Source organism: Ammospiza caudacuta, chromosome 20, assembly GCF_027887145.1.
Source record: "Ammospiza caudacuta isolate bAmmCau1 chromosome 20, bAmmCau1.pri, whole genome shotgun sequence".
Classification (NCBI taxonomy): domain Eukaryota; kingdom Metazoa; phylum Chordata; class Aves; order Passeriformes; family Passerellidae; genus Ammospiza; species Ammospiza caudacuta.
This window is the reverse complement of record NC_080612.1, coordinates 11,980,692-11,996,260: the sequence shown is the minus strand read 5'-3', so window position 1 is coordinate 11,996,260 and position 15,569 is coordinate 11,980,692. Positions and strand designations below refer to the sequence as shown.

The 15,569-nt window shown below is 45.7% G+C and overlaps 2 protein-coding genes across 3 annotated transcripts in view; one reads left to right on the top strand and one right to left on the bottom strand.

The window, feature by feature from the left end:
- The window catches only part of NF1 (neurofibromin 1), a 72,818-nt gene that overhangs the window by 27,093 nt on the left and 30,156 nt on the right, over positions 1-15,569 (top strand). The window contains exons 30-36 of one of the 2 annotated variants that reach the window (XM_058817974.1): positions 231-366; positions 3,343-3,405; positions 5,229-5,387; positions 6,200-6,297; positions 6,417-6,563; positions 7,028-7,174; positions 7,512-7,622. In XM_058817974.1, the coding sequence (XP_058673957.1) occupies positions 231-366; positions 3,343-3,405; positions 5,229-5,387; positions 6,200-6,297; positions 6,417-6,563; positions 7,028-7,174; positions 7,512-7,622 (861 nt within the window). The remainder of the gene's footprint in view (positions 1-230; positions 367-3,342; positions 3,406-5,228; positions 5,388-6,199; positions 6,298-6,416; positions 6,564-7,027; positions 7,175-7,511; positions 7,623-15,569) is intronic. The other variant, XM_058817975.1, reaches the window with a different exon arrangement.
- OMG (oligodendrocyte myelin glycoprotein) lies at positions 10,720-14,395 on the bottom strand. Its single transcript, XM_058817971.1, has 2 exons — positions 14,298-14,395; positions 10,720-13,569 (listed from the first exon to the last, which is right to left on the bottom strand). The coding sequence occupies exon 2, from the start codon at positions 13,561-13,563 to the stop codon at positions 12,301-12,303; it is 1,263 nt and encodes a 420-aa protein (XP_058673954.1). The 5' UTR covers positions 13,564-13,569; positions 14,298-14,395; the 3' UTR covers positions 10,720-12,300.

Here is a 15,569-nt window from a genome sequence, read left to right as displayed (position 1 = left end):
TTTGTATAAAATGGTCTGAGAGAATGCCACCTATATCTGTCTGTTCATTGCTGAGTTTTACATGGCCTTTTATTTGTTCCTTATGTGGTTTAAAATAATGATGGAAACTTTTGTGTAAAAGATCACAGGTATTTCCATAAGAAAAAGGGGAAATGAGGTTCTTACCAAGGATGTAAGTGCAGCTTGTGTTGTGTTTGATTGCTGGTCATACATGTGTGGGTCTGTTTCAGGCTGGAGCCCACAGAGAGCCTTGAAGAGAACCAGAGGAGTCTCTTGCAAATGACAGACAAGTTTTTTCAGGCAATCATAAATTCCTCCTCGGAGTTCCCACCCCAGCTGCGCAGTGTGTGCCATTGTTTATACCAGGTATGCCTGCAGTGCTTGCCTGCCCCTAAGCTTTGGGGTTGGTTTGTGAAATTCCAGCAGTTTGGAGCTTGGTGCTAGACACAGGGGCATCTCTAAAGGCTCTTCTCAGATGTTTGATACGTAACACCAGTCTGATCACTGGGGCTAGGGGTGTTTTAAGGCTTGTGTTTGCAGCCAGCAGGTGACTGAAGGTACCCAGGTTCCCTGACCTCCATCCCCAGCTCCTCTGCTCTGTCCTGTGGCTGCTGAGCCCAGTGTCCTGCTGGATCTCCTTGTGTGTTTCTGATGGATTCAGCTGCTGCTAAAACTCTGAGTAGCAGTTCCCTTGAGGCTCACTGGAAATACAGTTTCCAATCCAATTGGAGCATGTCACAGAAATGCTGTGCCTGGTGGAATGTTGGAGCTGTGGTCTCAGTGAGGTGCTCTGGAAGAGCTATTTCTGCCTTTTCAGCCAAAGTCTGTATTCGGGTCTAAAGCAAAGCCAAGCAAATGGATTTTCTGACCTGTGTGAAATAATGATGAGTAACAAAAATCCTGTCACATTTGCATAGGGAATGCTGGGGTGATCAGGACAGCTGCTGCAATCCCCAGAGTTTGGGAGTGAGAGCAGGGAATGTGTGTTGGGACTGTTGTGGTCTGGGGTTGTTTCTGTGAGCCCTTGCCCTGAAGCAGGAGTGCAGATGCTGAGCCTTGTTCCTGACTGAGAGCTCTGTAAAAGCCTCTGAAGGCTTTTGGTTTCTCTTCCTGACAGTGGCTGTGTTTGGGTTGGTGGCAAAGTGACTTTGGGGTTTTTTGATTTGTTTGGGTTTTGTAATCAGGAAATGAAGTGGGCAGATTGGTCTCCTTCATGGCCACAGTGTCACAGACATCAACTAGAAGAATATTTGAGTGTTCCTGAAAGTATCACGCACAGCCTTGGTTGTTCCTTCTGTTATTGGATGTTACATTCTCCCTCACCTCATCCCAGAATTGGGTTTATAGGCTGTTTCCAGGATATGTCAGATTATTACCATTTCAGTGCTCCATTGGTAGCAATTATTTCTGTGCAAACCATTGATAATTCCTTCATGAAATGGAATTTTAAAAATGTGCTCACCAGCAGGCATTTCCACAGATTCTTCTATGGAAGCCTTTCCAAGTGTGTTGGCTTTATTCTTGCCTTTACTGTCTGTGGTAATAAGGGTAATTTGTTCCCAAAAGAGAATATTTACTGGCAGATATACAAGTGGTATTAACTTGTATATTTAGCTTCAATATTTACTAGATATTTAGCTTCAATATTTACTACTTTAACTGTTTCTAGTAACAACTAGATTTCTGTACAAGTGTTTGACTAACACTATTTGTGATGAACATTCTGTACTTAAAATTTCAGGGAGTTTTGAGGTCTAGCCTTTATCTGAAAGAAAGTACAACCAGGATCTGATTTGGGGGCATTAATCCATTTTTATTGTATGAACCAAATAGGTGATTTTTATAAGATAACTTCCCTTTTAAAAAGGTGAACATGTTCCATCCAAAGCACTAGTGTGAGAATACATTATACTGAATTTTGTGGTGGTTTTTTCATGCTTAGAGTGTTAAAGTAACTGTGCAAAGAACGCTCACCAGATGTGTTCTGTAATAATTAGTAGCTAGTTTTAATCACTGTAGCTACCTCACAGAAACGGTGTCTTTGGTTGGATATTGGTGGCTTTGCTGGCTGGTGTTTCTGTTTGGGAACAGAGCCCAGTGAGTGTTTTCCTTTGGAAACATCAATAGCTGGCTACTGGGACAGATTCACCTGGCTCCTTACAGGTAATGTATGTTCAGGAGTGTGGTGTGAGAACAAGCATGCTCACAGTACCTCCTCAGAGGATCTGTGCTGCCTCTTCCATCAAGTCCCCACAGGCATGCATGGGTTTTCTTGTGAAAGGAGGGTGGAAACTTTGCTCTCGCTGCAGTATCCCAGTGAGTAGAGTGTGTGTACAGCTGCTCCAGGAGCCACTCACAGAAATTTCACAGGGAAGGTTGGCAGAGGTGCCACTGTTTAAATGTTCATAGGTCCTGCACAGGTTTCAGTTCAGCTTGCTTAGCAGAGGGCTTTCCTGGCTGCTTTGGGTTGGGTGTTTGCTTTTCATCCTCTTCCATCCTGGACGTGTGGGAGCTCTCAGTGCCAGGGTGACCCTCTGGAGGTGCCTGGGTGCCCCTGGCACCCAGGGCTGGGTGCTGCTGAGGCTCCCAGGGGTGCCCAGCCCTGTCCCAGCTCCCAGGAGTGTTGATGCCTCTGGCTGGGGAGCAGGGCACGAGGGCTGGGGCTTTGCTCAGGTGCTGCTGGAAGTAAAACAGAACTGGGGCCTTCGTGGTGGGTCCCTTTGCATCTCACTGAAATGCAGAAATAAGCACAATAAGTCAGATCTCTTGACTTGGAAATCTCTAATAAATTAACTGTAGGCTGTAGCTTCTTTCTTCCTTTGTCCAGAGAGTGTTTTATGGCAGTTACCTCTCACAGTGTAATAACCCTGATGGTTCACAGGTCTAACCAAATTGAAGGACACACAGAGAAACATTGGGAAGATTTAAAACTCTAAATTTAATTTTAAAAGCAATATGTGTTTCAAAGGTATAACACTACTATTTGTACTGTTAAAATTATTTGGGGATGGTAAAATACATTTGAAAGCTGAATACACCATTTAAGGCCCAAGATTGTGTATCATGAGCACATTGATGTGGTTTGACTTTTAATCTAGCCAGAAATAGTAGAAATGATTGAAATTCAACATTTGCTTGTTTTGTATTTAGTGCTTTGTAAGTAAGATGTAATAAAACTGTGGAATAAAAACTCCATCATCAGTCTTTAGTTTATATATTTCATTTTCTGTTGGTTATGTTTGTTACATTTTACTGTGTAATTTATGTACAAGTCAACATTGGTTTTTTGTTGCTGTATGTAGTTGGTGCTGTGACTTGTTTGTGCTCATCTCTGTTCTGTAGGCAACTTGCCACTCTCTACTGAATAAAGCTACCGTAAAAGAAAAAAAGGAAAACAAAAAATCAGTAAGTTTGGAGACCTTTTTATTAGCCATTTCTTTCAAAGCACAACAGAAATCTTTTGCTGTTTGTTCAAAATATCTTCACTTCAGTCTATTTGACCTCACTGTAAAATCATTCTACTAATTCTGGCACAAAATAGCTTTCATTTCAATTAACACTGGAATTAAGTTAGATGTAAAATATTCTCTGTGTGCCTATTTGACTAAATGAGACATTTTTAACATTACTGCTTAGTATTTAATATTCTGACTCTTCTAGTCTTGCCACCATCTTCAAATTAAAAAATTGTGGAAGAAAAATGTTTCCTTTGGTTTTGAGGAAAATCTGGGTCTGTTGAGCTGCTTTAACACTCTGGCAGATAACCTGAGCTTGCATCCTGGGCAAAAAACACTTAATATTTGTGGGGTACTCAAAAGAGGCTCGTGGGACTTGTTTCTGACATGTTGTCTTCTGTTTCCTTTGTGATGAAGTGAGAAAACCCCAGTTTTAGCACTTGTATTATTTCCTGAGAAAAGCAAATTTTCCATTTTAAATAACTTGCTGTGTTAGGATTTAGATCTGTGGGTTGCTTTAGAGCATTGTCTTTAAAAGTTCAGACTTACTCTTTTCTTTGGCAGTGACCTCAAAATACAAAGTATGAAGCAACCAGAATGGAAATCTAGACTTTTATTAAATACTGTTATTTTTGCTGTAACTGAGCAGAATAGTAATCATGTTTAAAATGAAAAAGTTGTGGGCAAACCAGTATTTTACAAGAAAATAGCAGTAATTGCATCACAAGGTAACTGACTGGAGTTGCTAATGAACCAAAGTGATTTTTGGTGTATTTTGTACTAATGGCTTTGTCTGGTTTGAGCAGCATGATTTGAGATTGCATTAGTTATGTTTTGAAGTATTTTACTGAACTGGGATTTGTTTGGAGTTTTTTTATTTTAAACTATACAGGACAATATCAAGTTTGCTAATTTTATTCTGTGGAAAGGAAGAATCTGACTCCTTTTGATTAACCATTGTTACTTGTTACAGTATACACATAAGGACAGTGATGTTTTATAGAACCACATGTTGAATATCTAAGAACTTCATTTTTGTCAGGAAGCTTTGTCTTTAACTTTTCAAAGTTAAATCAGAGACATCCAAAGAACAACTCTCCTCTTAGTAATGCATAATTGATTTCCTAAAAGAAAAGAGATTTCTTGGGAATTATTTTTTTCCTGGATGGCAAAGGACAATATTTTAAATCTGCTCAGTGGTTTTATGCAGTGTATGTGTAGGCAGAGGAGTGCAGTGGCCACTCAGCTCTGGCTCCTTCTGTCCTGCTGTGGACAGATGATGGTTCTGAAGGGTATTTCTGCAAATAGCTCCTCCTCACAAATGGAAAATGACTCCTGAAGCTGTAGAGTACAGTGTTATTGTTGGAGAGGCTCGTGGCTCAGTGTGCAGTTACAAACGCACAGATCAAAGACCCAGTAGGTGGAAGGTGTTCCCTGCCCTGGGGGACGGCACTGCACACCTGAGGCACCTGCGGGGTCCCTCCAGGGGCAGGGCCCTGCGTGGGGCCAGCTCTGAGACACGGCCAGGAGCTCTGGCAGCCGTGTCCCTGCCACGGGAGCTGTGCAGCAGCTGAGGGAGAGCCAGCTGCTGTCTGAGAGCCCCACTCCTTTCCCTCTCGTTCTGGTTCTCTGGGATGCAAGAGCGTGCCGCTCCAAGGTGCTGCGCATGGTCGGTGTGGAAGGAATGCTTGGCTTGGCTTGCCACGCAGGGCTTGTGGCAGCCCCTGGCCGGTGCTAAGTGCAGGCTTGTTGTGTGTGCTTGTCCGTGCACAGGTGGTGAGCCAGCGCTTCCCCCAGAACAGCATCGGGGCCGTGGGCAGCGCCATGTTCCTGCGCTTCATCAACCCCGCCATCGTGTCCCCGTACGAGGCGGGCATCCTGGACAAGAAACCGCCGCCCCGCATCGAGCGCGGCCTCAAGCTCATGTCCAAGGTGAACCCACCCCCTGTCTGCCTGCCCTGCTGTGTGTGTACCTGCTGCCGTGCTGCTCTTTCACCAGTGTGAGAAAAGGGGGGAATGTGGAGGGTTTTGTAGCAGCCAGCACGTTTATTGAAGGTGCAGTGTCTGTGCTGTGTTTATGCATCGTGGCATTGCTCGAGTTCTCAGCAGTGTAAGGTTGGGGATGAGCACTTGGCCAAAAGGATGGATAAGAGAGTGGAATTCCAGCCCTTCACTTGAACTTCTCATTTGGGTAACAAAGAGACCAATGTTCCTATGAGCACAGTGAGGGTAGCAGTGCCAGCATTTATCAAGTTCATCCCACTGCTATAGAAGGGATTTTTCCTGTCTTTTATCTTATTTGGTCATATTTCTTGTAAAAAAAATTTAAAAATATTTAATGAGGGCACACAAATTCTGTGGTCTGTCTATATTATCCATTGTAAGTGTTGGGAAATCGTATTTTTCTTTAGATGTGCTACTGCTTTTGCTTACCTGCCTTAAGTTCCAGGAGAAATACTTAATAACTCACTGGTGGTTTGAAAGATGATTTATTTTCCTAGTTTAAAGTTCATAAAAAAGTGAATTGGTTTTTAGTATTTAAAAGTATGAGAAACAAAAAACTTTGAAAGTGAGTGTATTTTAAGTTACTTGACTTACTGGCTTTTTGTTGTAACACCTCAAGACAACAAGTGAAAGTAAACTGTTTCTGCCAGTTTAACTTCACAGGCAGAAATGTTTGTGTCAATTGCTGTAACAGTAATGCATTAAACCTCTGTGTGTCCCTGCCATGATTTTCCCTTTAGATCCTTCAGAGCATTGCCAACCACGTGCTGTTCACGAAGGAGGAGCACATGCGGCCTTTCAATGACTTTGTGAAGAGCAATTTTGACGCGGCGCGAAGGTACGGCCTGGGGACGGCGCCCGGGTTGTGCTGTGTGCAGGGAGAGCTGGGGTGCCCCTGCAGGACAGCCCTTCGCTGTCCCTGCCACCCTGATGTATGCTCCTGGCTGGGAATTGCAGGTTTTTCCTGGACATCGCGTCCGACTGCCCGGCCAGCGACACCGTCAACCACAGCCTGTCGTTCATCAGCGACGGCAACGTGCTGGCCCTGCACCGCCTGCTCTGGAACAACCAGGAGAAAATCGGCCAGTACCTGTCCAGCAACAGGTGAGCCTGCAGCCCTGCGTGGGGTGTGTGCTCAGGGGAGAGCCAGCACAGTCCTGGAGTGCCTTGTGTTGGAAGGAACCATAAAGCTCGTCCCAGCCATGGGCAGGGACACCTTCCACTATCCCAGCGTGCTCCAAGCCCTGTCCAGCCTGCCCTGGGACACTTCCAGGGATGGAGCAGCCACAGCTTCTCTGGGAACCTGTGCCAGGGCCTCCCCACCCTCACAGGGAAGGATTTCTTCCTAATATCCAATCTAAATCTCCCCTCCTTCAGCTGAAAGCTGTTAAAAGTTGGAAATACTCCCTTCTGTTGCTTCTGTTATTACTGAGAAGAATATCAGTAATCATTGAAGATTTCTCATAATTACTTTAATAAAGAAAATCCAGCTTGTTCCAGTTGAGGAAGGATAGTGGGAATTGCTGAGTGAAGGAGGAGCTCCCTGACAGAGAACATGTTGTTTGTAGGGACCACAAGGCTGTTGGACGACGACCTTTTGACAAGATGGCAACGCTTCTTGCCTACCTGGGGCCTCCTGAGCACAAACCTGTGGCAGATACACATTGGTCCAGCTTAAATCTCACTAGTTCCAAGTTTGAAGAGTTTATGACAAGGTAATAAGATTATTGTGGTGGGGACACACAATGTGGGTTTCTAGACTTTATCATGTGAGGATATATCAGAAGTTCTTAAGACTCTGCAATCAAGACTGTTTTAAAGGAGAATTAATAAAGCTGAGTCTACACAAACCTTTTAGGTTTCTCAGTAGATTTTAATTTAAAAAACTAAACCGAGTATGAGAAATGGTGGTAATATATGTGATTTAAGGAAGACTCAGGATTGTGTAAACTTAATACTTTTGTTCAGAGATGGAAGTAAAGAGGGTTTGGGATTTTTAAAATTTGTTTGAAAGGCAGTTGTGAAAGTTGATGTCAATGTATTGCTTTTTAGGCATCAGGTACATGAGAAAGAGGAGTTCAAAGCACTGAAAACATTAAATATTTTCTACCAAGCTGGGACATCCAAAGTTGGCAATCCTGTTTTCTACTACATCGCTCGGCGGTAAGAAACCTTTCACCTTCCCAGTCTGAAATGAGCTGTCACTCAGAGGTGTCAAGTGTATGTAAGAGACACCAGCTTGGTAACAAACAAGCGTCTGAAGATAGCTTATTTGTTAATATTTGCTGATGGTATTTTTGAGTTTTTTCCTAAAGCAAGATTGTCATTTCAAAGTAATTACACTCATGAGAGGAGTCATTCCTGGAGGTGTTGAGGAAAGGGAGATCCCTGTGCTCACCCCCAGGTGTGGTCAGAAGCAGCTCTGAGGGTTGGGTGAGCTGCTGAAGCTGCTCTCTGTGCTGAGGTGCTGCTGGTGGGGGTGTGCTCCAGCCCTGGGGAGGCTGGTTTGGCCTGGGGGGCCACGGCAGTGCTGCCAGGGCTGGGATTTCTCCAGTCCTGCCATCAGCAGGCACTTTGGGGTGCTGGCACAGCCTCTGGGCTGTTCATGGTCTGGTCATTGCAGGTGCATTTTGTGCCTCTGGGAGCAGAGCCCTGCCTGGGGGTGCTGGGGTTGCTCTGTGGTTTGTGCAGTGGCTCTGGGGGGGCACTTTCTGTGTTGTCATGAGAGGATGTCATCAGTGGTGATTCTTTGGATGGAGTGAAAGAACACAAGATGAGGAGCATCATTTTTTTAAGCAAGATCCCTAATGTTTAATCCCGTTACATGCACAGAGTTAGAATCAAAGGCAGTCTTTTGAGTCCTCTTTAAAAAACTCTGTTTGCTTGCCACATTTTCCTTCTCCATTTTGTTCCATTAGACACAGTCTTATTTCATGTCAAGTAAAACAAAATGCCTGCATTGTTATCCTGCCTTGTTCAGACAAGAAATTAGGTATACAAATGCAGAGAGTAGTGATAACCCATCTTAAAAAGTGACTGTGCCTGGCAGTGATCCGAGGCATCCTTCTGTATTCTGTGCAGACCTGACATGCAGTGTTTCCTTGTTTGCAGAGCAAGAAATGGTTATTTCATCTGCAGAGAAAGAGTTTCTGGAAGTAAATCAAAACAAAAGTTTGCACCACATGTTTGCTAGGCCTAGCTCACCTCCCTCTTCTTTAAAAGCAGAAAGATTAATTTATCCAAAGATGCCTCACTGGGCAAAACTGTCATGGTCCAGTCAGCCAAGCATTCCTGCCTTCAGAGAGGGTGGGCAGGAGCAGATTTCTGAACGTTTTATCCAGGTATGGGATATTCCTGAAAATATGGTTGGACTGCAACATGGGCCTTGCTGCTAGGTGAGTTATTACCTTTCTCTTCAGCAGCTGCACAGTTCAGGAATCCTGGCGGGGCTGCCTGTCAAACCAGCAGGAAGGGCTTTGCTCTGGGACGATGCTCTGGCATCATCTCTTCTCACAGGGATGTGGCTAAGTGGAGCTTATTTGGGGTGTTTGTCTTCTGGTTCTGAGACAGGTGTTGTGTTTGTTTTCAAGGTGTGAAATGTGGAAGAATTGTTTAGATTGAAGGTGCTAGGCTATTTGAGGGCTTGTAACAGGCTGGGTTTTTTTTGGGGTTGTTTTTTTTCCCTTTTTTTTTTCTTTTGTAGTTGAAGATCTTGTTGCTAAGGCATTGTTGAGTCATTTTACTGATATATCTGGATCAGTTTATGTCCTCCTTGTGCTGTGAAATTTAATTCCTTCTGTCATCTGTCTTCACATTTTGTTTCCTGGGCAACAACCCAGCTTCTGGAGCCAGTGCTCTTCTGTTTTTAATCCCTATCCAGTTACAAAAATGATCCATAAATCAATGAATATTGATCCTGAACTACTGCCATTAGGTTTTAAGGCTGATCCCAAACTAATTAATAGGAATAAAACCTCTGAGTTATTGCTGCAGACCGCAGCAATCCCCACAGCAATTTTACCCTTTCCAGAGCGAGTACCCAGCTATTAGGGGTGTGCCAGGGCTTTTCTGAGTATTTTGAATATTGCCCTGAAATGCTGAATGGTTGTTTTGGATAGCAGTTTCAGCGGGAATAGATTATTTTGTGTTTCTGGAGGTCTGAGTGCACAGGGTGTTTACAAGCCCAGGCCCCGAGCTCAGCTCAGAGTGGCTGCGCAGTTGCCCAGCAACAAGTGCTCGACTCCCACACTCCTGCCTCCTCCCTGTGCCTTATCGACTCATTCGTATTCCAGAAAAATACCAGGAAGCCTCCATTCCAGTCTGCCTTTCTGAAAGCAGTCTGAGCAGGCAGCCCTGGTGCTGCAGCAGCTCAGGCAGGGTTTGGGAGGGAGCAGAGCCCTGAAGTGCCGTGGTCCGGCTCACTTCACACCCAGCTGTGGGTCTGCATCCAGCTCCCCAGTCCTGCCTGTGCTTTTGGGAAACCCCAGAGCCCCATTTCCCCTTCCAGGCTTTTCTTAGCCTGCTGAGCAGTCTGAAGGCTGAATAGCATGTCCTTCAGGATGGGGGCTTGCAGTTTGCCCCAGATAACCTCTGGAAAGCAGTGTTTCCTCTTGCTGGTCATCACATTGTCTCATTATGGGTGAAACATTCTCAGAGCCTTAAAGTCAATTCCCTGTAGGTTTTTTAATGCAATAGAATTTAGCATCCTGTACTGATTCTGCAGCAAAGACACATGCAGTATTTCCTGTAATTTCCTCAAATCAAGCAGTTTAGCCGCAGCACCTCATTTTGTAATGAGTCCTGCCTTGCAAGCCCAGCTGCTCCCACTGTGTGGGATGAGGCCAGAGAATGATGCAGTTCTGGGAATTGCTGAGTTCTGAGCTTGGGAAATAGGTTGGTGCTGTGCTACAGTCAGTCAGCCCTTAGCAAACCCAGGGACTGTCCAGGGACTGTGGCAGCAGGGACTTCTTCAGTGTTTCTAAGTTCTAAAGAGTAGGAAGGGGAAGGATAGTCACAGTGTTGTGTCATCAGCTCATTGCTAAACAATATTAGAGATACATCAGTATCTAAATAGTGCAATTTAATATAACCATAATTTTCCCCCATAAGACTGCTTCAAACAGGTTTGTATAATACAATCAAACAGATTTGTATAATACAATGCTATCTATTTATTTGTTTTACTCTGCTTATTAGAAAAGAAGCACAGTCACTAGTTCAGTTCAATACAAACATAACTTTATTTTTATTTAAATGCCAATGAAATAACTGTACAAATCCATTGTGTAACATTTACTGTTAGAAATTAAAACACGTATCCGGTTATAGAAATACTGTTCACAATTGGAAAGTTGTCGTTTCTCTGATACCAGTAGTTGTAAATGATCTACAGCCCCCATTGACACCTTAGGAGAAACAGGTAGAGGACTCCAGTCTTGGTTGTGAGGTTTTCTGGGTTTTGCAGCACCTTCATGCTACAATAACTGGAAAATAAATGGCCTGGAATGAATGGAAAACATTGTATAAGATCTGTAATATTAAGTGGATAATACTTTTTCAATTAACTTGTTCTTCAGTTTTCATTTCATGCTGTTTGCAAAACTTCATCTGTAGTATATCAGGTACCTTTGCCATAATTTAAATAGTTTTCCTAGAGTGGACAGAACCATGCGTGCAGCTATTTCTACTGGCTGGCGGAGCAGATGTCGAGGAGAAGAGCATCCATGCTCGCCCTTAGAAAGCAGGGATTTGGGCATGTTCAGTGCCATGGCCTGCATTCCTTCTCTTTGGAGTCACAAGAGTCAGGAGTGTTTCAGTGACAGCTCACCAGCTAACTGCGTAATTGATTTGTTACATGACTTGTGTTAGAAATCAGCTGATGTTTCATTTTACTGATCGTAGTTTGCTACGTTCTGGCTGATTTGTGGGTATTCTTTTAAGCAGAACATATTAACATTTCAGGATGTCACTTGACATAAAGTCAAGGAGTTCCAGGTCATTAATTTGGGTAGATAACTCCTTGGTGTTTGACAGTGTCATGGCATTGAACATCTGGCATTTTTCACTACTTTTATCTCTTTTTTTCTTCTTTTTTTTCTTTTTTTAATATGGAGAGAGCAATAACTTGCCTGCGGTCTCTAAGTGAAGCCAGAGCAGAAGGATACTGGCCCCTACCACTGTCCCATGCTGAAGTTGGACCATGTTGCCATCTCGGTTTACACCCTCTTAGCAGACATCATGGCATTGTCATATTTAATTCCTAAATTCAAAACTGTTGTTCTTCATATTTAAAATGCTCTAATACATATGAAGCAGACGTAGATATACATGCTAGCGATTTTGCTCAGGAATAACTTCTGATTAGTGAAACAGTTCGGTTTAGTTCCTTTATTTTTTCCCTTTCTTTTGCATGTCATCATAACTTACAAAGAATCTGTGCTGCTATATTACAGGAATTGCTCACTGGCAAGTCAAGCAAGACAATGCAGATATGATACAGGCCTTCTGTTTTTTTTCCAGTTGTTCAATGACAAAATCATACGTAAAATCAGTACTTAAAATTCTGATGTGTTTATTCTGTGCAAGTAAGATGAAAAATTTAAATACAAAATAAGCACATTTTTAAAAACAAAATAATAGATTAGTTGTACTCAATTAAGACATATGAAAATAAGTAGCAGCTTAGTATCAAGACATTAGTGTGCGCGTCTTTAAGAACTGTTACTTTCTTTAGATCAGAGTCGGGACTTTGAATTTCTTTCATTCATTATTTCAGCTGGATGTGTTAACTCCAGCTGTTATCACAGGAATAACCCCAGTAATTTCCATGGGGTGCAAGCCCTTAGTCCATAGCCAGGGCCAGGGCGTGCAGCAGTGCCAGGCAGAGCAGCCCCATCGGCCAGCGGCTGGCGCGGGAGGGCACGCTTGGCGTGGCCTCCTCCTTCCTTAAGGTAGCGGTTGTGCTTTGAGGCATCTTGGAGTAGTTAGTTGGCATTCCACTGGTGATGCTTAAAGTCATGGGAGTGGTGGAGGATCCCGTGGCCGGGGCCAGGCTGGCGTTGCCCTCGGTGGAGTCCTGGACGAGGATTGTGCGGGTGGCCGCGGCCTCCTGGGGGCCATCAGGGGAGTCCGTGCCGGGGAACAGGGCCGGGGGGCTTTGGCTCCCCAAGGGAGGGACTTCCTTGGCTTTCAGTTGTTTGTGTGTTTTGGTCACTTTGGTGGGCTCGGGTGCCGCGGCAGAAGCCTCCCTGTCGGCTGCCTTGGTGCCTTTGATCATGGGGCTGGAGTCCAGGGCCGTGGGCTGGCCCGGGGCTGGCCCGGTGCTCGCCCAGGGCTGCTCAGCACAGGGGGCCCCCAGCACACGGGCAGCTGTGCTCTGCACCCACTGCAGCACGTAAGGGATGGTTTGGTTATCGCTGCACGACCAGGGGTTGTTGTACAGAGTTATTACCTGCAGCTGGGAGAGCTGGTCAAAGGCTTTGTCAGGAATGTATGAGAACTTGTTGTTGTGCAGGTAGAGGCTTGTGAGGTGTTGCAGTCTCACCAGTGTTCCTGGGAGTATCTGGGACAAGAAGTTATTGGATAGATCCACTGTCTCTATGTTGTAGGGCATATTGGTTGGAACTGTCCAAAGTTTGTTGCTGCTGAGATTGAGAAACTTGAGACTGCTCAGTGTGTTGTTGATCAGGACAGCTCTTTCCACCATATTCCTGGAAATATCGAGCACTCTAAGATTCCACTGGTAAGCTGTATCAAGTTTCTGAAGAACTTTAATGTTGTTGTTTGTGGCATATAATTCCCATAAGGACTTGGGCAGATGAGCAGGAACATTCTTGAGCCAATTATTTGAAATATCAAGGGTCCTCAGATTGGTGAACCTCGTTAGCTGATGATCGAGATCTACAAACTGGTTAAAGGACAGGTTTAAATATGTAAGGTTGTCTTGAAGTCCCTGGGGCAGTACAGTTAAGTTTCTGCCTGAACAGTCCACATTCCTGTCGTTTCCTGAGCACTTACAGCTAGAAGGACAGATACCCAAACCAGTGGGTATGAAAACCAGAAGGACCAGCAGACAGGTAGATGTATTCAATATCTGGTATTCCATTGTTGCCTGGAAATAAATATACCAAAATGACACCCTTTAAATCCATGTAATACATTTTATCTCCGTATAAGGGTTGTCTTGGCAATGGCAACTTGCAGGAGAAATTAAGTAAAAATATCAATAACCCCCTTTGTGGCACGGTCCTTTTTAGAATTGTTCAAGAGAGACTTCACAAAGCATCCCTTCAGCCTGTCATGTTGTCTGGCAGAATGAGACTTGTTTTTTTCATCTCCCTTTCCCCCTCCAGCTCAAATGAGGGCTTTCTTCCGAAAACGCAAGTCTCTTCCAAACGTTATACAATGTCTGCTTCTTGTTTTTAGTGATTTCAAGCCTATATTATGTTTGGAATAATGTGTTCATTTATAGAGGATGAAAAAATGGCTGTCAACTGGATCTTCACAAATCTCTGCAGTAATGTAGCAGTCCCCCCCATCCAGGCATGCTGTTTGCTTAAGTAAATTGGTTAAAATACATCGCAGGAATTTAGCTTGAACCCCAAATTCCAGTGTTCATGCTAACATGCACTGTAGCATTTTTTCCTCCTTACAATGTTAATTACGATCTCAAAGCTGGAAACACATGTTTAGAACCCGAGTTACCGTTAGTAAGAAATCTCAGACACTGCAGCAAATTTCTGGTGCAAGCATCTGTCATCAGCTCCTAATTCCATTCCCGTTTCCTTCTCTGATTTGGTAGTAGGATTTTGTGAGTAAAATCAAAAAGCACAAACTTACCGTGGTGTCCTGCAGTATCAGCACATCGTTTCTGTGATGGATTGGAGCTTAGAGGTCGCCTTGTTCTGGAGAGCAGCTCCAGAGGCTGCCGAGGGCTGTGCTTGTCTCAGCTGCATCGTACGGCTGCGCCCGGCTCCGCAACCACCTGATCCTGTGGGCACTGCAGAGCCGGCCCCGAGCCCTGGCAGGGACCTGCTGGGGCAGGGAGTGCCCGGCTGCCCCCAGCCCTGCCAGGGAGGGACCTGCTGGGGCAGGGAGTGCCCGGCTGCCCCCAGCCCTGCCAGGGAGGGACCTGCTGGGGCAGGGAGTGCCCGGCTCCCCCGAGCCCTGCCAGGGAGGGACCTGCTGGGGCAGGGAGTGCCCGGCTGCCCCGAGCCCTGGCAGGGAAGGACCTGCTGGGGCAAGGAGTGCCCGGCTCCCCCGAGCCCTGCCAGGGAGGGACCTGCTGGGGCAGGGAGTGCCTGGCTGCCCCCAGCCCTGGCAGGGAGTGCCCGGCTGCCCCCAGCCCTGCCAGGGAGGGACCTGCTGGGGCAGGGAGTGCCCGGCTCCCCCGAGCCCTGGCAGGGAGTGCCCGGCTCCCCCGAGCCCTGCTAGGGAGGGACCTGCTGGGGCAGGGAGTGCCCGGCTGCCCCCAGCCCTGCCAGGGAGGGACCTGCTGGGGCAGGGAGTGCCCGGCTGCCCCGAGCCCTGCCAGGGAAGGACCTGCTGGGGCAAGGAGTGCCCGGCTCCCCCGAGCCCTGGCAGGGAGTGCCTGGCTGCCCCCAGCCCTGGCAGGGAGTGCCCGGCTGCCCCCAGCCCTGGCAGGGAGTGCCCGGCTGCCCCCAGCCCTGGCAGGGACCTGCTGGGACAGGGAGTGCCACCAGGAGCTCCCCAGCCCTGCTGTGCTGATGCTGCTCCCTCCCAGCCGGGGCTGCCTGCACTCTGGGCTCCCCCCGCAGGCTCAGGCTGCCACCCCACTGCACGTTTCTGTTTGAAATGGCAGGTTAGCTTGGCTTCTTTTTGCCTTCTGTTAACCTCTATTACAGGAGGAGAGGTTAATGTGAATTTAGGTTTTCTAGCTTAAGCTTTTTAAGCTACGCTGCCAGAATATATTGTCATAATTTTAAAATACTGTTTTCCGCTCTTTGGATCAGGCAATTGCTGTGTTGTCAGGTATATTATAGCTCAGCTCGTAGGATTTTACAGATTTCCACAGGAAATCTTGATCTGATTTTCTCAAAGCAATATGAGAGTGAGAGTGTTTATAGTGTTTTGTTTATAGTGCTGTTAATT